At 38.1% G+C, this 24,314-nt stretch overlaps 1 protein-coding gene across 1 annotated transcript in view; it reads right to left on the bottom strand.

Moving 5' to 3' along the window:
• Positions 1-24,314, bottom strand: part of CPQ (carboxypeptidase Q) — a 125,000-nt gene that overhangs the window by 5,031 nt on the left and 95,655 nt on the right. The window contains exon 6 of the mRNA XM_062503183.1: positions 22,632-22,833. Within this exon, the coding sequence (XP_062359167.1) occupies positions 22,632-22,833 (202 nt within the window). The remainder of the gene's footprint in view (positions 1-22,631; positions 22,834-24,314) is intronic.

Here is a 24,314-nt window from a genome sequence, read left to right as displayed (position 1 = left end):
TCCAGCTCAGAAGAACATATATGCTGAACAGACAAGAGGGACTGAAGGATGAAAGGGGCATGCAGAGATGAAACAACACATTCATTTTCTCACAGCAGCTGAGAAAGCAATAGATGCCAAAGAGGCCGGTGCCCTGTTGAGTAAGCTGCACTACCTCCTCAGAGCAAAGTTGGAAATGCCTTACTTAACAAGGCATGGTTTGCTCAACAATTCCAAAAATTTAAAAATAGAAAGGGGTTATAACATGTGCTTTGCTTGCATCTTCCAAGTACCTGTTTGAGCTTCACTTGTGTCAAGATGAGCCTACATGCTATCAAAGGTATTGCTTGTAGTAAGATGTCAAGACACCAGATGCCTGATCTGAAACCTCATTTTTATTTCTGCAGTGATTTCCCTGGCTATAAAAGACAGATTCTGTTCCCCCATCTATTAAATATTGCTTTTGTTTCCTGATTTTCTTTGAGAAACAGGAAAAATGCTTTTACTTAATTTTCAAGTTTATTCTAATCTCAGACCTTTTTCATGCCAATGACACTATCCAAGAATGTACTAAAAAACTATAATGCCTTAAAACTAAAGCAAATCCTGATGAAATATACATGTCTTTTTCTTTTACATCAAGTACTTAAAAATAATGAAAAAAGAGGCAAAGGAACATATCACAATCTCCTATGCAGTTAAAAACAGGTATGTACCAGGAAAGCATAAACACAGAAGTGAAGATCACCCTATTTCTCACACTCAGTAATAGAATCAATAGCCTCTCCCTTCTCATTGCTGGAGCATTTCTGCTCCACGCATTTTGAAAGGTCGAAACTTCACAGCAGAAGTAGGAAGACACATGGCTTTTCCTTTGTAGTTTATGTGCCAAAGACCTACAAATGGATGAAAGATATGAACAGGAACACAATTTCTTATTTTATTTTCATTTTGTGCCTTTCTAAACCCCAGCAAAGTCACAAATCTCAAGTGGTCAGGGAGTAAATCTGCTGCAATGGTAGCTGTGTTTAGGACGGGCTGGCTGGAATGCTCTATCGTTATCTCAACATCTCTTTAGCTTCAAGCCCTGTAGAGTGCTTGACTGCTTGTTTTTGGCATTGTACAGGTGTTTTGTGTGCTGCCCCTGCCTACCTTCAGTCTGCAGAATTACTACTGCAATGAAAACCCAATTATTGCAGACATCTCTTGCATGTATTTTGGTGCTCATATTAACCTCTTCCTTTGTGGGATAACCTGTAGCTGACAGGTGGCTCTAATGCCAATTATTTCACTATCCATTTTTCAAGTAAGCAGAGGCAATGGATAAAGCTAATGCTGTTTAGTGGGGCACTGAAAGCATTAGTTTTCCTGTCACTTAGTCTAAAATGATGAAATTACAGGCTAAATTGCTTGAGTTTCATGGGTACCAACAATGAAATAGTTTCCAGTACAGAGCTTATAAATAACATCAGAAGCCCTGCTGTTTCACCTCCTGAGTCACTCTCTCAGAAGTTGATAAAATTCATGATTCAAACAAGAAGACAGAGGGAAAGCTTTCAGGTGGTTGTTTCAGTGACTAATTAAATGAGACTACAGTGTAAGGGAGACAATATGAAGTTTGCATTACTTCTTGTTTTGCTTAATGCATTTCAGAATTAATCCTGTGGATACACTAAACGGACTAATTTACAGCTCAGGATTATCACAGTTACTTTTGCAATGCATTAACCTTTCACTTATTGCATCAGAGGACCAGTGACACTGGGGGATCCAACCTAAACTTGCACGAAATGTTGTGAAATGAGGTGCCAGGGAAGGAAACAGTTCTACTGCATAGAGCAGAGGTTGACTAGGCTCTAAAACAATATCCTAAACAGCCTTTGACTGGGGTAAAATCCACAAAACCCAAGATAAGTCTTCAACAGTAAAAAGCCCTGGAAGTTCTTCCCCCATTCATCTAAGCTTTGTCTTAAATTGTCAAGATTCTTTTTTTTTAATAAAAAAGAGAAAAGAAAGGGTTATTTTCCCTTTCTGGTGCTGCCTAAACATGACCCACCTGCAGGATTGCTCTCTGGGATGGAGAGATCCTCCATAGGCCCACTCATCACTAATTTTTGAACCTATTTACACTTCTGCCCACAGCTCCCTGTGGCAATGCATGCTGTGCCTGAGCATTTCATGTGGGCTCAGTATGGTTCTCACTTTGTGAGCTGTAGGAGCAGCATCCTCCATTTTCTCATTCACTTCCTACCACTGGTGGTTTAATACAGTTTAATACCACCTAACTCAGTAGCTTTTTCCCAAGCTGAATAATCCTCCTCTTGTAGAAACTATTCAAAATCTTTGAGGATAAAGGCTTCTGGAGAATTTTCTTCTCCCTTTTCTAATTGTGTTTCACCATGCCTGAGATGAGAAGCCCAGTACTGCCTGCAAATGGACTCGTGATGTGACTGCAACACACCACAACACATCTCCTACAGATATTTTCTGCTTTTTCTCTCTTCCTTCCTTCCTCAGCTGCATGAAACACTGTTTTTTACATTCTCTGGGTACTTACTTGATAATTTCAGATAATTATCTACAGTGATTCCCACATCATTCTTCTTGAAGATAACATGGATCCTGTTGCTCTGTATCCATAGCTCCTATATTGCATCATTCTGCATTTATTGACACAAAAATGTCACTGGTTGTTGTATTCTTTAGACATTTTCTACTACAAGATTACTGTCAGATTTCACAGTCAGCTTTAATTTCAATATCAAATATTTGAAGCAAACTTTGCCAACTTAATATTCTTGCTGTTCACTCCCTTTGCAGGAGTGAACTTACATGGAGTTTTGTGAACATCCAAAGTGACAATAAAAAGGTGACTGGGCAGTCTGATGAAGACTTTCTCCATTAAGACGACTGACAATTTATTTCTGCCTTTTTAAAGTCACGTATTTGCCATGAAGAAGGAAAACAACTCTCACCTCACAGTACCTTCTTCCTCTATAGTGCTTGATCCAGGAGCTTTTGAAGACTCAACTGTACTTTACTGACCAGATCCAGCTAGAGAAATGGTTACAAACTCTTCTGAAAATGTCTTGCTAGATTGGTGAGGCAAGACTTCTTTCTTCCAAAGCAACCTGGATTCTTGAATTACTTTTGTATTTTGTGTTTTGGCACTGTGACCACCTGGCTAACTAAAACAGAGATCCCTATTTAGGGGATTCCCTACTTAGGGTATATAAATTTAGAAGGATTATGTACCTGTATTATATGCCTGTTTATGTTTGTATATATTGTGTGTATTTTAATAACATTTATTGAATTTGTGATTTCTTTAAAATTATGTATGCCTACATATGTTATGCAGAGACTACTTAAAAGTTGATAGTTGTAAAAGTGTTTGTTGGATTTATAAATCTCTTATATTTTGCATTCTCTTTTAAACACTGTAAGTGGAATGAAAGTCATTGCAAAATCAGCAGTTTGTCTAATTTAGAATTCTTTTTCATGTGTTTGTTTATGTCTCAGCTCAGTAAAGTATTTAAATATTGAGCATGTAATTTATTTTAATGCCATTAAGCTTTAAATGTCATACACAAGGGTCAAATGGATACTGGGACCCATCTTTCCTGACCAAATGCATTTCTGTGTTTCTATACTCTGCATAACTGTATGATGTAGTTGACATTATAAGGTTGCTTTGAAACCCAAACTATTGAAGTGCTTTCTTCAGCATTCTCTGCTAGCCAAAGAGCCTCCTGCTAACAGCCACAGCTAGACCCCTGTTCCAACAACTTCCAAAATCCAGAAAAGTTGTGGAAAGAGACACCCCTTAGACTGTTTAAAAGTCACATGTGGGGAGAGAGAACCATGAAAATGACCCATTTGTCAAGATTTTGAGTAGCATTTCTGTTTGCAGTAATTGTCTGCTTTAATTTACATTTTCAATCCATTCAAGAAGCTTTCTTGTATTTTACAAGAAATGGAGCTATTTCCTAAGCCAAACTCACAAACCAGCTTAAAGCAAGCCCATAGGTCTGCTTTCCCAGAGGATTCTGGAGACAAAGAGGAGACACACAGGTTCCCATTTGCTCTAGCCTTCCCTTCTCAATATGGTTACAGCTGGACGTTTAATCACAAAGTTCCTGTAGGAGCCTTCCCACCAAGAAGTCAATACCAGAAATGCCAATATTCACAGGACCCAACTAAGCAGAGCTCCCTTCTGCCCAGATGGTGGTGAAAAGAGCCAGTTAATGAGCATTCTGGTGCTTAACTAGTTATGGGGAAGAAAAATAATAAATCCCAAGCCACCAAATCAGTCACCTAATTTAAGCAAAACTAACTAAACACACTACAAGTCTCTTGTGTTTTATATCACAGAAACCAAAATGGCATATTTTCAACCATACCCACAGGTTGAGTGATGGTTTTACTCTCTCTATTTTTGTACCCCACTGACCATAAGACAAAGCTGGAAGAATATACTATGCCTACAACAATTAAATATCCTTCAAAATATCTGTGGTTACATGAGTAATGCATACTTGAGTTTTAAACCAGTAAGTTATTTCGTAACACGTTAGATGCTCCAGATATTGGTGATGAAATATCTTTTTCATTTGATCTCCAAACCAGTGTATATTTATCTAGTTCATTAGTAACAGAAATGCTGAGAAGTTCTTGAAACAAAGTTCAAAGCTTATTGCAAGGTTCAGGATTATCCAAATGCAGGAGTTTTCAGTCTCTAGGGGTGGGATTCAGAGAGCCACAAATCCTACAGGTCCAGGGACACTTTTGGGGTTGCAAAAGGCTTGTGAAATGGAGCACAGCACTGCACCAACACTGCTCCCTTCACACCTTTCTCAGCTGGCCCATCCATAGTGCAGGGCACCTCAGCTGCAAGCATTGGGATTAGGGCTCAGAGAACTACAAAACCTTTCTGCTCTAGTCTAAAAACATGTTATCCAATGGGTGATGAACACAAAGCATCAAGAATGAGTATTTATTAATATTTTAAGCAGAAGATTGCATATTTTTGTCAGCAAAACTACAAAACAACAGCATACTTAAAATGAAAGATAAAAATAATTAAGGTACAGTGAAGACACCTGCTGCAACATTGTTCTTCACAATCTCAGAATCTCTCTGTTTTAATGTTCCATGAAATTACATGGGGCTTCATTAGGAAAAGAAAGGGGGAAATGAAAGAAATTCTGTCCTTTAAAGTAAGGAAGTAGAGAAATTCCTTACACCTGATCTGACTCTGCAGTGTATCACTATTTGTATGTGGGCTCAAGCTAATCCACAGAGCAGAACTCATCCTAGAAGAGGACAAAGCAAATAAAGCAATGTCCCTAACTAGCATGACTCTTCCAAGCTGTAAATTTGAGTTGCTGTGATAGCTATTTTGCCACAGTGCAAATGCACTTGTCAAAATGCTAATATATTAAGAGGAGGGGAAAAAACCCCCATATACGCTTAGGAAGAACACTAAGAGAAGCTGACGATTAATTTTAAGTTGGAAGTTTAACCTGTTTGCTTTCTCTGAAAGATTGTTAGTCACATCACTAAGTGCAAATAGCATTTTCCTTAAACACAGGCTTAGTGCATTTTATGTTTCACTACTCTGCTTTCTTATGAAGTTGAGTTTTACTTTGATTTTGTTCAAATTAAACCTATATGGTTGAAGGCCTCATTTAAAACATGGAAAGAAAAGACTGATTGGGTGAAAGTGTACAGAAACAGAACAAGGCACTACTGAGTCCAACTGCCATGAGTGCTAAGCTGTTGAGTACAGCTTTGAAAATTCTCCTCCAGAATCAATCTAATTATCTCCATCACAATCATAATTTTGCAGAAACTAAGGATTAAAACATATTTTTCACCATTTCTTAATAAAAATCTGCAAGGGTACATTTAAAATTATATACTTCTATAGAAATGTCTAAGCAACTCCAAAAGACACAACATTTTACATATCATGCAACAAATGCAGATAATTTGATAATAGTGACCAAAGTCTACACACTAAAAAGCAAATATACCTCCATCAGTTTAAATACTAACCACCATCCTGCTGGTATATTGTGGTCATGCTATAAGTTAAAGCAATGTTTAGAGCTGTATAAATGGAAGTAATTTCAATTTGGATTTAGTAAAAAAAATCCAGGACAAGCACATTCTTGTAAAGTTGTTTATGCTGCCACATTCAAATACCACTGAAAGACTAATGAAAAGGGAGAACAAGACCCAGTGATGATGATTGTTAGCAGCCCAGAGCAAGATTATTATCAAATGATTAGAATTATTTTAATAGAGAGAAGCTAGAATTTGATACATTCTGTAAAAAACCCCTTAATCTCTGCATTGCTATGCTTGCCTTCCACAGGACAAAGACATGTTCCTCAAATGCAAGTTTGCACCACCAGAATACCATTAGACTATGGGTTCCTTTCAAATACATAAACTGATGACTCTTTTTACAGAGCAGATGCATAAAAATAAATATTATCATACATATACATATATATCTACCAACCCACACACAATTAAAAACCTTTCAGGAGCCACATGCACACTGGCTGAACAGAATGGCACACTATATCCTTAAAGGACTGCAACAAATACTCAGTCAAACTGGGATTATAGATCTTACCTAAAAATATCCTGAATTAAACATTTTTACACTCTGGCCAATATTTATTTTACTTTGACATCCTCGCTTTACTTTGGCATCCTCACTTTACTTTGACATCCTCACTTTAAAACTAACAGGGTTCTGATAGTTAAAAAAAAAAAAAAAGACAGGATGATTTTTCTTGCTTTAAGGACCATCATTGCAAAATAATTCTGCATGATTGTTGGTTGAATAGTTCCCATTTCCCACTCCTACAAGAACTGATACAAAAGAAGAAAAGCTGGTATGTCTCATTAGTCCTGGGTAGTCTAACCTTAGCCTTAGCTATTATAAGACCATCAGAAAAGGCAAAGAAAAAGCACAACCTTTTTGGAAATGCAGCCACTGAAATTAAAATAAATTGAGTGAAGAAAGGAATATTTCCCCTCTCACATATTCCTTTTGGGGTCAAAAAACACACAAGTGAGATTTTAAGTAAGTAACTCATTCCAGGTGAGTACTGTCAAGCTGTTTCCAGGCTGACAGAGTGCCATTACATCCCACCACTGCCAGCAGGCTTCACTGCTGTGACTCCAAAGGTGGCTCTGGGTTTGGAAAAATAGGGTGTAGCAGAGAAGACAATAACTACTTCAGTAATTAGATTCTTGTGCAATGTATCAAGAGCCTAAGGCCTATGTGGAATTAGATGAGATTCCTGGAGTGTCTTTACCACTATTTTAGCAAATGGAGTGGCCAAACATTCACTCCTTGAAATAGTAGAGGAGCAACCACACTTTTCTCTATCTCAATGAATTTAAAACACAATGCAAATCAAAAAGAGAATTATCTGAAAAAAGCAGCAAAAGGCAAAGAATAATGGTGTCCACAATGGGGACATGTATTCAACACCTTTTTTTTTTTTCTGCAAAAAAAGATGCTCTACACCTAAAACTGGGGGACAGATGTTTTTGCCCAGGTAAAAGTAATGAGGTCTGGGGCCAAGGGCCAAGCCCCAACTCGCAGAGCTCAAGGAGATGAAACCAAAAGAGGTCTGGCTGGGGAGGACTGACAGAAGCCATGGGCAAAGCAGGGATCCTGCCCATTTCCACAGATGCAGGAGAGCTAGCTCAGCAGGCTGGAGCTCTCCTACCTGCTAAATTATTACAGCATTTCTTAGCACTCTCTTAGCTCAGGCTGCAGGAGCCACAGGCAGTCCCTTCCCTCTTGCTCTCTAATTAGAAACTTGAAGTCATTACTTGGGTTAAGGGATAGTGAAATTGTCATTGGGTTGAGTATACTAAATGAAAAAGTTTTTAATCTGAGATAATGTTCTCAAAAATAGAGGACTATGTCTCAGAACCATTATACCCTTAACAAATTTCCTGGCAGCCACTTGTCTGAGCAAAAGAGAAAAGCTGCATGGAAAAGATACAGAAAGCAAATGACATTTTTAATGGTGTGATGATCCCTTCTTCCCCCCAAACATCCTGAAATAAAAGACATAAATGCAGAGTGCTTGAAGGCTTCAACAGCATCCAATGTATGAGCTTTTAATGATGACTGCACAAGAACATCTGCCCTAAAATCTAGCCAGCAGTGTTGGTGGACAAGAAAAGCACCCACAGTAATTAGGAACTATAGGAAGAAGCAGGCAGAGTAATTAAGTTTTCTCAATGCTTCCCATTTAGAATATCTTAGGGACTTAAAATTAAAGATGTGTATAATTTGTGCTGTTTTCAAGATTAAGTTGCTTAAAACTTGTCGATTAGTTTTAGCTGCACAATGAAATCTCCTTCTTAGTTGAAGTCAGAAGGGCTAAAATTGTCCAGGCCAAGAAAACAAGCTGCTGCAGCAGGATGTTGAAGCCCTGACATGATCAGCCTGTGATTCTCAGACTACAACTCATCAAGAGAGTGAGAGCTGCTCTGTCCAACCCGATCTCTTTCACACTGTTGGTGGTTCCAGGCTCAAGAGTAATGGTGGCTGGAGCACTAGTACCAATTTCAAGGCTGGCAGTGGCAGCTCTGTGCAAATATCTTAGGAGCCTCCCCAGTCCTTCTGCATGGGGAAAATCCCACCCCAAGAACTAATCAAGGCTTTGCCAAAACGAAGGACTTTGGCTATTAGTGATCATCTATTTCTGCAACCTTTGAACTGAGGCAACAAAATGAGATTGCACTATGATTTAATTGAAACCAGCACAGACTGTAAAAGTGCACAGAGCAGCCCACAAGACTGTGCCTCTTTCTCCAGTGGCTGCTATGGACGCAAGGGTCTGAGTCAGGTTGCAAGATGCAGCAGTTGATTCCTGGGTGCAACAGGAATCACAACTGCCCAGCTTTCAGCAGTATTTGTCTACAGACTTCCTTCAGTGACACCTGTAGCACATACTGCCGCCCTTAATTCTTCTCTGCAATATGAATGAAGAGACAATTGGTTAATAACTGCCTTTTGTTATTTTTAAAAATATGTTTCAAACCCATATAGCTTATCTCAGAGTCTCTGAAATTTGGAAATGAAGGGCTGCTGCTGCAATGTCTTATTTGCCCACAGATTCAGTCAGCACTTTTAAAGCACAGAACAGAAATAATGACAAGGAATCAATACAAGTAATTGGTATTATTAACAATTCCTGTTTATATCCGGCTTAAATCTGAAAATCAACTAAAAGATGCTTTTGTTGAAGAGTAGTTGTCCTAGAAAGCTGAAAGTCCAAGAGCTTCCAGAGCTCTATGCCTGCCACTTCACTTTCCCTCTTACCCTTTTCCCTTCCCATCTGCCATACACTGCCTTTCAGCTTGAGCCAAGCATGAAGCTGCAGGCACTTTGCTGCAAAAGCACTGGGTTTACATTATACAAAGGCTCAAAGGAAAGACTTAATCATGACTTACATGTGACTCTTTAACTGATTCATCTAACACTTTAACTAACTCACAGAACATTCCTGCATCTAAAAGGGTACCGACTGTATAGTCAGCCTGGTTACCCAGATTATTTAGCAGTGCTTAGAGTCTATACAGACTAACACTACACAGAACAGAAAACCAGATGAACTGGGGAAAACCTCCAAGATTCAGTCAGCCTATTTCCCTCCCTCTAGTAGAAGCCAATGTTTTGAGAAAAAATGGGAGAAAAGGGTTTCATCCTTCAGTAAACCTGCCCAGCCATCAACAGATTAAGGACTTTCTGAGTAGGACCTAGCCTTCATATCTCTGAGTTGAACAGCCTTTGCTGGGCCTTTCTCCCATGCAGTATTCCATCCTTGTTAAATTTATGTTTGATCTTGGTCTCTGAAACATCTGTTGATGCTGATTTCCTCCATTCAGTTATATCTTGTCCAGAGAAGTGCTGATGCTCTGACCCTCTGGTTATATTATAAAAGGTGAATAGTTACTCTCTGTAATATAATAGTGTTGTTTATACACGCACACACACACACACACACACACACACACACACACATATATATATATATGTCTCATATAGTTGAGTTGGTGGATTCTATCTTAAATGAAATGGTCAGTCTGGTAAAACCTGGAACTAGCCTGGTTCCTGTCTGCATCAAAATCCAGACAGCAGCTTGTACAGGATAAAGATGGGTTTCCTTTGATTAAGCTAATAATTTGTAACCCATATTATCTTGCTGCAGTTATACATGATGCAAAAGCTGCAGCTTCCTGGAATCCATAGGAGAGGCAGACCATGAAATGCAGAGCTAGGAAAAAATGCGCTTTCCATTCTGTAGCAAGTGACACAATTCTGCTTTTCTCTTTTCCCAACTCAAATGAAAATAAAAGGCACAAAACACTTTTCTCATAAAGTGAAATAAACCAGCAAAACCAAATATTCCAATAACGTGTATTTTCTTGACTCAATTAATATACAAAATAAAATCTTAAAAAATTAACTTCTATCATCACCCTAAATTTTATCAAATGTTTCTTCTCAGTGAAATATTCAGAGTTCTGTTATTTTCTATTCTAACTTAATCAAAACAGATCTTGTTTATATAAATGAACACACCTCAGTATCTTTTTTTCCTTAACAAAAAAGCTAACCTACTGAGATCAACTACTTCTGCAATGCATTCTATCTATGAAGAAGCCCCAAAACACACACCTAGGATCAATGTTTTTAATGTCAGGCACCAAAGCACTGTGATCTCCAGATGTTACCAGAATATAGGATGGTGCAGAACCTTGGTGTACATAATGGCTCCCTTTGAACTAACTTCCTGATCCTATAAAATATGCATAAAAGTTCAAAGTTATGTTAATCACTAGGGACGCCAGAAGAGAAAAAGGAAATTATGTATACTGCAAGGTTGATCCAAAGTGCATGAAAAATATACCCAGAGAGTAAAAAATGGAAGGATCTTCAGACTGGGGCACACTATGGGTCTGAGACTATTTTCTATTTTCATTATAGATCAAAACAATGGAGTAGAGTCTTCCTACACTGTGAGATGGCTCTAATCAGGGACATATGGCAGGGGCACTGAGAGCATGATGACAATTTGTTAAGTGATTTTCACCAATGAGATACTTGAAAAGACAACTCAGGATAATGATCAATAGGTGCAAACATAAACTGCTACACCAAGGAAGGAAAAAATCAACTTCACATAAAAACCTGCTGCAAGTAGAAAGAAGTAACCATGTCTTTGGATTCACAGTGAAAAGAAAAGAGAGTTAAAGCTCTTAAATTGCAGCAAGAATAGGTTAGATAGGAGAAAAACCTTCCTAAGCACTAAGAATAGCACTGGGACAGGCCATCTGGTCTCTAAAGTTTCCATCACAGTAAGTCTTCAAGTTCAGCTTAAACAAATGTAAAAGAAATTACAGAGACAGTGGCAAGACCATGCTGGAATCAAGGATATTTAGAGGTTCTCTAGAATTCTCCTTGCCAGCTCTGTGGTTCTTTAAAATCTCATCTGTTTGTGTGGCTTTCTGAAATAGCTGCTGAACAGACTAAAGATCTTTTTCTGGTGATGGGCTTGACCCATGGCTCCAGCCAAATTTGGCCTGTGAGGCAGAGGGAAATTCAGGATCACTGTTGCAAGTGAACCCTGCAAAGAGCAAGTAGACACCAAATTTATGGAGTAACCTTGTTCTATTTTATGAATAAGAGCTTTACATTCACTTGAACTGCAATTCATATGTAGAAAGTGCTAAAAGGTATTCCTCTAGCAGTTACCCATTTAAGGAATGTAAAGCAAAAAATTTTATTGAGAATCACTTCTGTGACTTCACCAGTGATAGCTTTGGTTTTTGTTTCTTCACATGTCTCTGACCAGAGATGGACAACTGAGCACTGTTCTTTCTCAGCAGCTCCCATCAACTCCCATTGTGCTTTGGTTGTTGTTGCTGTGGGTTTGGATTTGGGGGGAAAACAGGCAGGCAATTGAGACAATCCTTGTTTAAGGTAAAACCACCCTGCTTTAGAATTCTTCATAATAACCTTTGTACTCAGAAAATTTAAGTTTTTCTCTAATTAATAACTCTAAGTTGTTTTCAGTGTCTTTCTGGAGGTAAGGTGCTTGTGCACATCCCCAAAGGAATTTGGGATAGCTGTAAAATTCCAGTGCTCTAAACCCCCACGTCTTTGCTCGTAGGATAGAGACCTATTGAGAAATCAAGGTTCTCAGCTTCTTTCTCCTCTAAAATGCCACATTAAGGGTTTCCAACTGCTTCCAATTTTAAATCCATTTTCTAACACATGGATTATCCCAACTGACAACAACTGGATAATCAAGCCCACTGACAACAAACTTGTCCTCTTAGTTAGAGATGAGGTTGTACATTTTTAGGAATAATCCACAATCCCTCAGGAGTCTGGACAGCAGAGTCTGAAAATCCCTAGCTTTCTTTACTTCAGCTTTGTTTAAAAACAACAGCAACAACTACAAAAATTCTTGTATCCCAGGAGGTCATTGCTCCTGTTTAATGTAATTAATAGAACTGAACTGCAAAAGGAAAAGGGGTTATTTTCTTTGGTGGATTTCCAAGGCTCCACATGGCAATTGAGACAGAGCTCTGTCATGGGCTGAGAGCTGTGGACAGACTGGCCCTGATGTATAGTAAATCTTAATTAGGTTTTCTGGCTTTTTGCATGGGGAATTCCAATAAACTGCTTCTCTTGCTGAGACTCATGCTTTGTCCTTGCAGACAGATTTGTTTGTTTCCCCCTAAAATACATATATAGGAAGCTTATGCTTCCACTTAGGCCGCTCTTTTCTTTACTCTCAGCTACAACATCTGCTCAGGTGAAGTTCTTGTGCTAAATAGCTGCAAGGTCTGATGATTTCAGCAGAAGATGGACCAGCTTAATTAGGAAGGTAATGATGACTCCTTCCTCTTTATTGCACCATATAGACAGAAGGTAACTGATAAGCATCCCTTGGGTAACTGGTATCATTAGAGAAACTGAGGAACTATAAATTGTTCAGTGATTACAGCACATGATGTCAGAGACAGAACAGTAATCCTCTACCTTCTCTCTTGCATTCCTATGCAGCCCACTATCCTTTCTTGAGGATTTGCCAATATAAAATACGAAAGTATATTCATATAATGCTTCTTTCAAGCTTAAATATTTTTCTGTGGTCTGAATTGACTGGAATTGTTTCATGAAAACACATATAATATCACTGGAAAAGTATTTCTGGGAAAAATAAATTGGTATTCAATACATTCTGCTCTTCAGAAATTCAGCAGCACTGTAGGCCCAATCTGTAAAATGAGTTTTGAAGACAAATGCTTAGAAGGGTTCCAGTTCTGTGGTTTATAAATGTTAACAATGTCCTGGAGAGGCTGCCATTGGAATAATTTTGAACCTGTTTCTTTGAGGAAGATGTCTTTATAAATTATTTGCGAGCCTTGTATTTGTTCAGTTTGGACTACAGTCAAAAGCATTCTTCAAAGGCCTCAGACATTTACACCTAAAATGTCACCTGCAACTGAAAGTGTGTTGTCTTTGTTGCTTCAAGAAGGAACAAGTTTTCTGGTTACTACCTAAAACTTTGTCACTAAAAACTATTCACATCCTGAACCAAAATAATACTTGGTTCAAATCTCCAGTGTGCTCTGCAGTCATCTGAGATGTTTCTACAGCCTCCTTTCCCTGTAAATCTTCTGGAATTTTTGGGGAAAATTGCTGTTGAAGCACTGTATTATCTGCTATATTAGCTATAATAAGCAATGAACGAATACTAAGAGAGTAACTGATATAGCTTAGAATTAAAAAACTGTCAGGTTTCTGCATGGCAGCAGAATTGGCAAAACAGGGGAAGAGGAAAAGCTCATGGTACAGGAAAACGATGTTAGGAATTATTTATCCAAACAGGGCAAATAAAAAGCAATGGTGTTGGATTAATAGCTTGGGGGAGCTGGCTAATGCCATTGAGAAGTTGCTTTCTGTCATCTAGGAAAAGTCTGGCAATTAGGGGAAGACCCCAATGATTGAAAAAAGGCAAATGTTATGCCTGTTGTAAAATCTAAAGCAGAGGGATACAGAAACATGTCCAGAGGCAGCCACTAAATTGACTGGGGAGATCGAGCACTTCTCCAATATGGAAAGGCTGAAAGCATTGGGATTGTTCAGCCTGGAAAAGAGAAACCTTTGGGGTGACATAATTGTGGCCTTCCAGTACCTGAAGATAGCCTACAAAAAAGATGGAGTGGGACTTTTTACTAGAGCATGTAGTGACAGGACAAGGAGGAACAGATTCACACTGAAATGGACTAAATTTAAATTAGATGTTAGAAAGAAATTCTTTATTGTGAGGGTGGTGAGGCACTGGCACAGGCTGCCCACAGAATCTGTGGATGCCCCATCCCTGGAAGTGTTCAAGGCCGGGCTGGATGGGGCTCTGAGCAACCTGACCTGCTGAGAAGTGTCTTTGAAGGGTTGAAACTAGATGATCTTTAAGGTCTCTTTCAACACAAACCATTCTATAATCCTATGATGATTCTATGAAGCATGAACTAGAAAAACTCAGTCCCCAGGAAAATTATAGACTGGAGGAATGGAATAAATGTGTGTGGAAAACATCCTGGATGTCTGGGCCCAAATGGTCACCATCCACAGTTGAGGGTGGCTGATTATGACTAGTGTGACGCCCAGGGGTCCCTGCCAGGTCAGCACCCTTTGCCTCCTTAGCAATGATCCAGATGACAGGGGTGGCCTGTATTTTCATAAAATCTATGAAAGGAGCATCTATATGCTGGAAGGCAGAATTGCTGTTCAGAGAACTCAAAATCCAGAAGTGGCCTGACATGGACTTCAGAAAATCTGTCAAAGACAAAACCAAAGACCTAGGTTGGAAGAGGACAACCCATGGCCACAGAACTAGTGGGAGGTGCACCAGCAGAACAGGAACTGCTGTGCAAGAGACACCAGCAAAACTTGTGGCAATGAGGTAATGTAGGAAATAGGAAATATTTCCAATATTCTTTGGAAATAGGGCAGCCAACGGGTCCAAGGAAGTGATGTTTTCTAAATATTACACTATTTGTGACTCAAGAACAAGAAAGGTGTGAACAAACTGGCCAGAGGAGACATAATCACCCTGGCTGGATGATCAGCTTATTCTCATCATTCTTTACCATTCCAACACAGCAAATACATCAGCTGCATACTGCTGTAATTTCAAACTTGACTCCAAACCAATGGAAACTCTAAATAGTTGAGCATGAAGCAAGCCCTGAAGAATCCTATTAGAAACACTCATATGACTTCATATAGGAAAGTACGTGGAGAGCTGCAAGCCAGACCTTAATACATTTAACCTCTGTCCCTCCCATCAAGAGCAGTATACATGTGGTCTTCCTGGAATGCTACTGAATGCTTTATTTTTATTCAGCTTTTAATACTGATGCCATTAGAATTTGTTTTCCAGGAATGAAATCTATGACTCCACAGATATTTCTGCTGTTGTTGCTAACAACCATTCTAGGTCATTATATATTTGGTGAGAAATCACACATTTCCACACTATCAATGTGTCTTATTTTTCATACAGTCAAAGGTAAAAAAATAAATTTTCAACTGAATCTTATTCTACTTCCTCACTTTTTCCATTGGCAAAGATCTCCAAATTCCTTACAGAACTCTGACTAAACTCTATTATTATTTTTTTCTTTCTGTTTACTTCATTATTTGCATAAACTTCACTGAAGCCAAGGACAGTTCTAGGAATAAGGCTTGACTAAGTTGTACTTCCGAAATGCTTATTTAACATGTTAACACTGAGCTCTGTGTATTAATGTAGAACACTTGTTTTTTTAGGATCAACAAATGGCAAATACTTCCATCTGAAAAAGAATATTCCCACCCACAGAAACAGAATTCAGCTTTCCTAAGCAGCAAACAATAGGGAATTAAGATGTCTCTCAGAGGCACAGCCAGAATAACAACAACCACACCCCAAATACAGATGAGATCCTCAGCTGGATATTTTCGGTGTTTCTTTTCTGAGACAAAGTATGTTCTGCTACTAAAAAGGTAGTTGGAGAAGCAGATTTGTTGATGTTTTTTAAGATGTTTAGGAATTGCATATGCTTCCAGGAAGAACCTATTCATTGAAAGGGTCATTTACACCAACCCATCTCATGTAAGATTTTGAAGAGTAGACATCTAAAAGGAAAGAAGAAATATAACCTTACTGATACTCAAAGAAAGAAGAGTGACAAAATAAGAGAAAGAAGTTTGCCAAATAAAATGCATCACAGATACTGAAGAGAATATCTAGAAATAAAGTAAGAAATTTTGCAATGTGTTTAGAAGTTCAGCAATGTATGATAGTGTTTTGCAAATATTTTTGGTTTCACAGTTCAAATTTCCTCTGGGATTGGCAAGTTAATGATAGCTCTATTTTTGTAACTGTAATTAAGATTATCTAAATGTTGTACAAATCAAACACAAGAGTTTATGATACTCAAAATCTAGTCGGAAATGGGTGAGGCTTAAATGAGAAAGAAGCATTTAATTATGAAAATGCATGTAATATTTACCATCAGATTCCACAGATATTTTAAGGCCAGCAAAACCCATTACCATCACACCTTCTGAGTAACACATGGCAAAGAATTTCATCTTGTACCTAATGCATCAAGCCCATCCCTCCTACTTGAATTACCCTGTACTTTTTGAAGGACACCTAAGTCTTGTTTTACACATTCAAAATTATAGGGAATTCACCAAGTTTGCAATGTTCTTCTGAAGCTCGCTAACCTTATTGGAAGAAGGGGTTTGTTTTCACCTACTTTGAGTTTGTTTAGACTCAAATAGCCTGAATTGCTAATGAGAAATATAATACAAAAGCCCCCTTAAAACTACCAGGAAAATTTGCATTCAGGCACTGTGCCTAATTGACCAACTCCATCCCTCTCTCCAACAGCATTATCCCAGATGCATATTTGCATGGTCTCTGTCTAGTCCATGTGAAACAAAAAATCCCTTGCAAATCTGATGCTTCCTGTTAGTTATTAGAAATAGACAATACTCCATTGTGCCAAAACAAGCCTAGCCCAAGCAAAGCAAAGGGGAAAGGAATTGTATGTAGAGTATTGTCAAATTTGTCTGGTAGTCTAATAGCACAACTTACAAGAAAACATTGTAAGTTATAGACTATGCCTTTCATTAAACAACAAGTCTCAAAGACTTTATTAACATTAAAAACAGAAAAGGTCATATGAAAGGCTAATATAACAGATACTATGTTAAACTATGAGCCTTTTAAGGAATCCACCTTCATAAAAAGTTGCAACATATTAAATTTATATAATTACTCTAGAGTAATTTCTAATTTCAAAAGCCCATTTTATTGGAGCAATGACAAATTAGAGAATTGATGAATTATTTTACAGATTAATACACACAGTTCTTTCTGCAATCAAGATTTTAAATGGGTCTAATAGCCTTAGCACTTACAGTAGGTTCCTAAAGTGCCAAGCAATTATAATTGTTCTCTTAGCATACTGATTTAATTTAATACCACCCAAGATGCAAAAGATTTGGCTTTTGCAGTGGAACACACTCATTCATTGCATTTCCTTTATGACTGATAAAATAAGATATTTAAAAGGAAAGGAATGCCCTGGAAAAAGGAATACCGTATTGGAGATTATCAGACAACAGTCCTGGTATATCTCAGACTTACTGAGATCAAGACTGAGGCAAGACATGCATGTACGCCATAAGCCCTTTACCCCTCATTTCCACATAAAAATAGCAGTTGCTGATGGTACTCTGCTCAACAGACGTCCAGAGCAGTGGGAACTCAGTAAATATAAAAATGAAGCATCTATGGAATTACCTTGGTACTTATAATACAATCCATAAAGTTTAGTTCTGTGAGTAGCGTTCAGGAGTTTTGTCCAGCTTTTTGCTGCATGAGGAGACATTTGTCTTGAGTTTGTCACTTTGTCAAATACCTGGAGCCCTACATGTGATTCCCTGTGCTAAACATCTCAAATCATGAGTGACACAAATGCTACACAGTAAAATTAAGAAGTTTAATGCCTACTGTTCTGAGATTTTTTTCCCCTTCCCTCATCTTGTAGGAAGGATTTTGTCAAGTGCAACACCTCTTACCCCTGCAGCACCAAGTCCAAGGCTTTTCAGCACTGGCATATGAAGCCCTAGACTGTATATCTGATATTTCTTCTGGTTTTATTCTTTTAGAAGTAAAAAGAAGCTTAGAAACTGGATCCAAAGAGCCTGCCCGAGACTGTGGGCAGTGCAAAACATAATCTGATGGGCAGCGTTTCAAGCATCACAGTGGAGTATCACCTCCAAACAGTGACACAGCCAAGAATGAAAAGAAGTTATTCACTTATAATTTGGGAAAGAGAGCTTTCTCACTTCTTCATGTCCAACTGGCAACCTCAAGTCAAGGAGTGTTCCTGTTACACTACTTTCTCAGACATGTCCCTGGCTGACACCGAGCAGAGGAGTAGGCTTGGCACCAGCGTGCCAGCGGGCTCACACTTGAGTCTGGTGCTACAGGGATGGTGAGGACAGGGTAAAAGAGGGCAGCATGCTCCAGAAAAGGGGTAGATTTATCCTCTTACATAATACAAAAGGAAATAATCAGAATCAAAATCCGGTGTCTCAAGGCAAAATACAGTGTATTTTAGATTAAGGTAATAAAAAAGCAGTATTGAAAATGTAAAAATGAGAGAAACATAGTATTTGTTTGTCACATCTGAATGACTAATAGATTGGGTTAGCTATGAATTTTTGACTTCTGAAGAAACATTAAAATTAGATTAACTACTACTAGTTTATTAAATTCTGGAAGAACAATTCTTTCTTTTATATAGTGTAACAAAAAGTCAAATCACTGTGGAGACAGAAACACAACCAACCTTCAAGGTTCAAATGACATTGTAAAAGGAGTTTCACCTTTAAGCCACTGGTTGGTTTTTAAAAGAGGAATTGAAACATGACTTTGGGGAGTTGTTTGATGTCCTGGGTCAGCTTGATCTCAAATACAGCTTAGTTCCTAACAGATAAGTGTTCCCATCATAAGCACTGCTGCAACAGATAACCACCCTGACAAGCAGAAATGAGCATCCTTGAACCAGTTTTCCTGGAAATCATGTGTCACAACAGCCATTCCTTTGCAAAAATATGAAAGCCCCTGCTTTCATCTCCCCAGACACCTAAAGCTGAACTAATATTTACTCAATTCCATAATACAAATACAAACACTTCATCCCCACTTCTCAGATTCTGAAGGCTTGCAGGGAAGGCTGATCCAGACCCTGGGCTGTTACCTTAGGAACCGGTCTAAATCACATTTGAAGCATTTTGGTCATCATCAAGTATCTGTGATCATCAGATACTTCACTTTTTCAACAAGAAAAACCTAGTACTGGTTTAGCAGGGCTTGCTTAATAGTTTTTTAACCCTTCCAGACACTGAAGAAATCTGTTGTGAAAAAGTGTGTTAACAAACCAAATAAATAAAGCCAACCAACCTATCTTCCCACCTATATTTGCAAGTTCTAGCCAAACTTAATTTGGGATTTAGTGTTGCAAAAGAACAGCTTTATGTGCCACTATCTGGATACATCCCTAATGAAAAAAAAAAAAAAAAAAGGAATTGAACACTTTAAAAGAAAGATGAGGAAGATAATTGCATAGTTATTAAATGAGCTGTCTTAGAATCAATGGTCACCTCAAACTGTAAAACCACATCATAAAATACAACACCACACCCCCCCCCCACTTTCCTCTCATTTATGTTTCAAGAAAAAGCAAAACAAATGTTATACAAATATTTTCAATCGCTGAAAACCGGCTATCAGTACAAAACCTCAACTACAGGCATTCCTCACTGCTAGGCTGAACTGTTCCCCAAACAATCCAACGTAAAAGCCACTGACAAATATTTCTAATATTCTGCAGTCACAAAGAACCAGATTGCTGTGTTTGGTACAGATCACATTGCTTGTGCTTTAGAGGTATTATTTAGGCTTCAGTTTATGGTTTGCTAAGGACTCTGAACTTGTGGCCTCTCTCATGCTAAAATCTCAGAATAATTACTGCTGTTTAGTAGCATTTCATTGCATGTCCATTAAAAATAAACATGCTCAAAATAGAAGAGATTAAGGAGCTACAGTCTCTGCCTATTTCAGCTGTGAACAGCTCTGAAAAACACATGTAGTGTTGCCCTCTGTGGATCTTTCAGACCAAAAGAAGGAGGAGGAGAAGAATATTAACGGCATCTAATAAGGTGAAGCCTGGAATCTATTTCATACCAAAAAGGGGAAAATTGAAGAGAAATTATGACAGAAACCACTCTTATTGTTCAAGAAGTATACAATCATTTCCCTCACTGTTGCAGAAACAAAGCCACCAAGTATATTTTCAAGAAAATATTTAAATAAAATTCATGAAGAGTCAACACTTGACTGGTTGTTTAAATTGAAAAAAATTATAAAAGCTGTTACAGAGTGCTCAATTTCTTTCACTGTTATTACATACCATAAATGCTCATTCAAGCAGGGAGAATACTTCAGAAAAAGCACAAAGATTAGAAGATGTCTTAGACTTCTCCCTGGAACAGCATGAAATACAATCTAAAGCAGCCGAAAAATTTTAGTGGAGCTAATTTCTTCTCACTGGGGCTTGATGAAGAAAAAAATCAGTGTTCCTTTATGCTGCAAGAACACTTTGTTATTTGCTTAACAGGAAGTTAAATGAACCAAAGCTACAGATAGAAAAAAAAAATCCACCATCAATTAATGTGACAAATTCTTAATTGGAAAACAAATCAGATTTGTTTAAAAACTGAGGTCTGGGATCTGGCATATTCCTGTTTTCCCAAGGTTGAGCTTATATTCTCAAGGCTTATATTTTTCATATTTTATGCTTTCTGAGGAGTACAGATGTCCACAGGAGAGGGCTTTTTCCTGCATTGCTCCTGCTGAGTAGCCCAAAGACTAATCAAAAGGGCCATAGCAAGCTGTAGCTGCTTATGCTCCAGGTGCACCACAGCTGATGAGAAGTGCTGTGCAAGAGCTCAATACCCACTGCCATCACTAGATCACAAGCACCACTCACATTATCAACTGAAAATAAGGCATTTGAATGTTAAATTTTTCTCTCTTCTTCCATAATCTGTCACATTTATATGGGAAGCACAATGCAAGTTCCCAAGGACCCCCTTGAATGCTCCCAGTACCTTACCTAGGAAATAATTCTGATACCTTTGCATTTTCTAAACATAGGCTGAGTGGTGAGTTCTTATATTGCACCTACAATAGAGATATGTTGGTCTGAAATTCTGGACCAGACATCTTTTCACAGGCACTTCCAGGCTGTGGAGGATGATGCATGGTCACAGGCTCTCGACAGTACTTACAGTCTCTCAAATCAACTCAGCCATTGTCACAGCTGCATGACATTGTACTGAAGCAATTGCACTTCACCCAGAGTGCAGGACAGAAGCTGAAGATGAATCCCTAACTGTTTAATAATATCCATTCATCCATACTTCTTGCCCAGTATAGATATTTTGGTTTCAAAATTAGACATCCATACATTTATTGAAGCAGTCAACTTTATGGTATCACTGTACACCCTAAGTGAGTGAGAAGCAAGGGGTTCTGACCATAAATGAGAATAATATATTCCACGGTTAACTCTCTTCCACAAGGTAAAAAACAGCAGTTAATAAAATATTGAAAGATTCTAAGCATATAGTAGCAAGTAGTAAAACTAGCATGATAAATGTGCCAGCCTACTTCAGCCATAAAACACAGGAGAAAAAGAACCTTAAAATTTAAAACTGATCATAACTTTTTAAATATCACTCTTATGAAACTTTACATCCTACTATTATTCAAATGGAAATTCACTAAGGCTTCACCCAGGCTGGCCTCCAGTTGGGATTCTTGTGCTCTGAAAGCCTCTGTGCTAGTATGGGGGTCTCCTGCATGGGGGCACTACCCGTGGTGCACCTCTCTCACAGCTTACAAGTTTCTTTGCCAACATGCTGCTCCTCACTTGGAGCCAGATACAATCCTTGAAACAATCCCCTAAACTACTTCAAACTTTTCAGAATTTTACCCTTTTATCACACTTTAATGACTCATAGCTTTTTAAATGTCACATCTCAAAAACATTGTTTCTCCAGCATATAAAACAGAGAGAAAAAACCCTGAATTTCAAAGTAATAATAATGATAATTAAAAAAATATTTATTCTGTATTAGAGAATTACCCTCTGCCTTGGTTTACTATTTATAAACCACCAGTCCGGGATTAATTATTATAAATCCTTAAAGCCGAAAAGAAGATTTTAGGCATTTTATTCTATGTATAATCTATACCACTATTAAACTGCAGCTCAAATGCACTTTATGTCCTATTTCTGTTGGTCACCTTTTAACATTTATGCATTTCACCTATAGTAATTTTTACTCCCTAAGAGAAATAATTTCTTAGCACCTTGAAAACATCAGACCACCCATGTGACGTGGCAGTGCTCAGTGTGAGCAGTGTCCCCTGCCCGGCTCCAGGGACACTCACCAGGCACCCCGTCCCTCATCCAGTAAGCAATGTCTGTTCCATCTGCAGTGTCGTAAACATCCGTAGCATTGATGGGCTGCAGCAGATCCATGACCTCTTTCATGATGTCCCGGGCTTCAGCACTGCCAGTGAAACCCAGTCCAGATGGCTTGAAGGTGCCCTCATCAGACTCCATAACGATATCAAAGTTGGAGATATTTTCCTAAACATGTAAGAAAAGAAGATATTGTGCTGTGGTTGTTATTTTAGCTGGCATCATATACTGGATTCTAGGTGTCATTGTAAGCATACCAAAACAAATTTCTTTTCAGAAGCAGAGAAATGCTTTCTGTGAAAATGTGTACGTAAGCATAAATGAAGGGACCTATCTTTCTGTATGGAAATGGCTGAAACAGTTCAAGTTATGTTCTGAGGCACCAATATTCTGTAGTACCCACAGCATGACTGGTCTGCTGTCCCTAAATACTTGTTTTCAGACTTCTGAAGTGCCACCTAGAAAGGTAAGCTATCACCACCACACTGCAGTTTTCATTTGCAGCTCTCCCTTTCTTCTCAGACCAGAGGCTCTGAAATTCTGTTGCAGTGGAGAGGGTATGCAGACCTGTGGCTTTGAAACTGGAGGCATCCAAAGCCTTCATAGACTGTGAGTCTATTTAAAAGCCAGCTTCTGCCTGTTCAGAAGCACATTCTTTTCAATACACCATTTAGTCAATTCTGATATCGACTGGAGGATTGAAATGCCAAGGTTTTCCTCCAGACCTGAAGGAATAATATCAATTTTAAGGAAAATTTGTGTTTCCAAGTTAAATCCTCACAAGAAGTATGAAAGGTAAGATTTTGTGTACAAGTAGCATTATAATATTTGTTTTTAGTGTGTATGTGGAAGAATCTTTTAAGCTAAAAGAACAAAAATTAGCAATTTATTAAAATATGCTAAATATTTGCTTAGATTGCTCAGTTTCAAAGGTCTAATTGGAATGGAATACATAGGGATTTTACATTAATGGAGATCTCATTTTTTGGAGAGGCACATAACTTTTTAAAAACAGTTTATGGTTATGTCAGGCAGAAAAAATAGCTATACTTCAGGCTGTCTTCAATGTAACTAAGAGAACTTACTGCAAGTTTTACTCCTATGCCCAGATCTCATGCCTGAATTTTGTGGCTGCCATGGGTTGTTTATTACAAGAAAATCATTACAAGGGATATGTGATAGCAGCAACTAACAGATCCATGTCATTACCACCATATATAAGCCTACAATTCAGTAAATAATTATTTTACATTTTTCTGTAAATAAACCCAAATATGTACTACAGGTGGCTGTGAATAATTTATGTAACTCTTCAGATGTCCTTTATAGAATTTGCCAAGAACTGTTTAACACTTTCACAAAGCTTTTTGTTTGAGTGAAACAATTCTAACAGAGCAATTTACTTTCCACTTAGAAATGTATCCAGTAGTTAAAAATAAATAGAAAATCTCTGCACAATAAAGAAACTGTAAATGTTATAATACCTTGAGATAACCAATTTATCCACCCATTTAGCTACTGGAAATCAATGTGCAAATAACCAATCTTATCACCTCACTGGCAATCACCATTTTCAGACAGTGAAAAACATCTCAGTTTGCAAAAGATGAAATGTAAATAATTGGGCTACATATGGTGACTAGGCCTAT

Source organism: Cinclus cinclus, chromosome 1 (genome assembly GCF_963662255.1).
Source record: "Cinclus cinclus chromosome 1, bCinCin1.1, whole genome shotgun sequence".
Lineage (NCBI taxonomy): Eukaryota > Metazoa > Chordata > Aves > Passeriformes > Cinclidae > Cinclus > Cinclus cinclus.
This window is presented reverse-complemented; position numbering and strand designations above follow the sequence as displayed.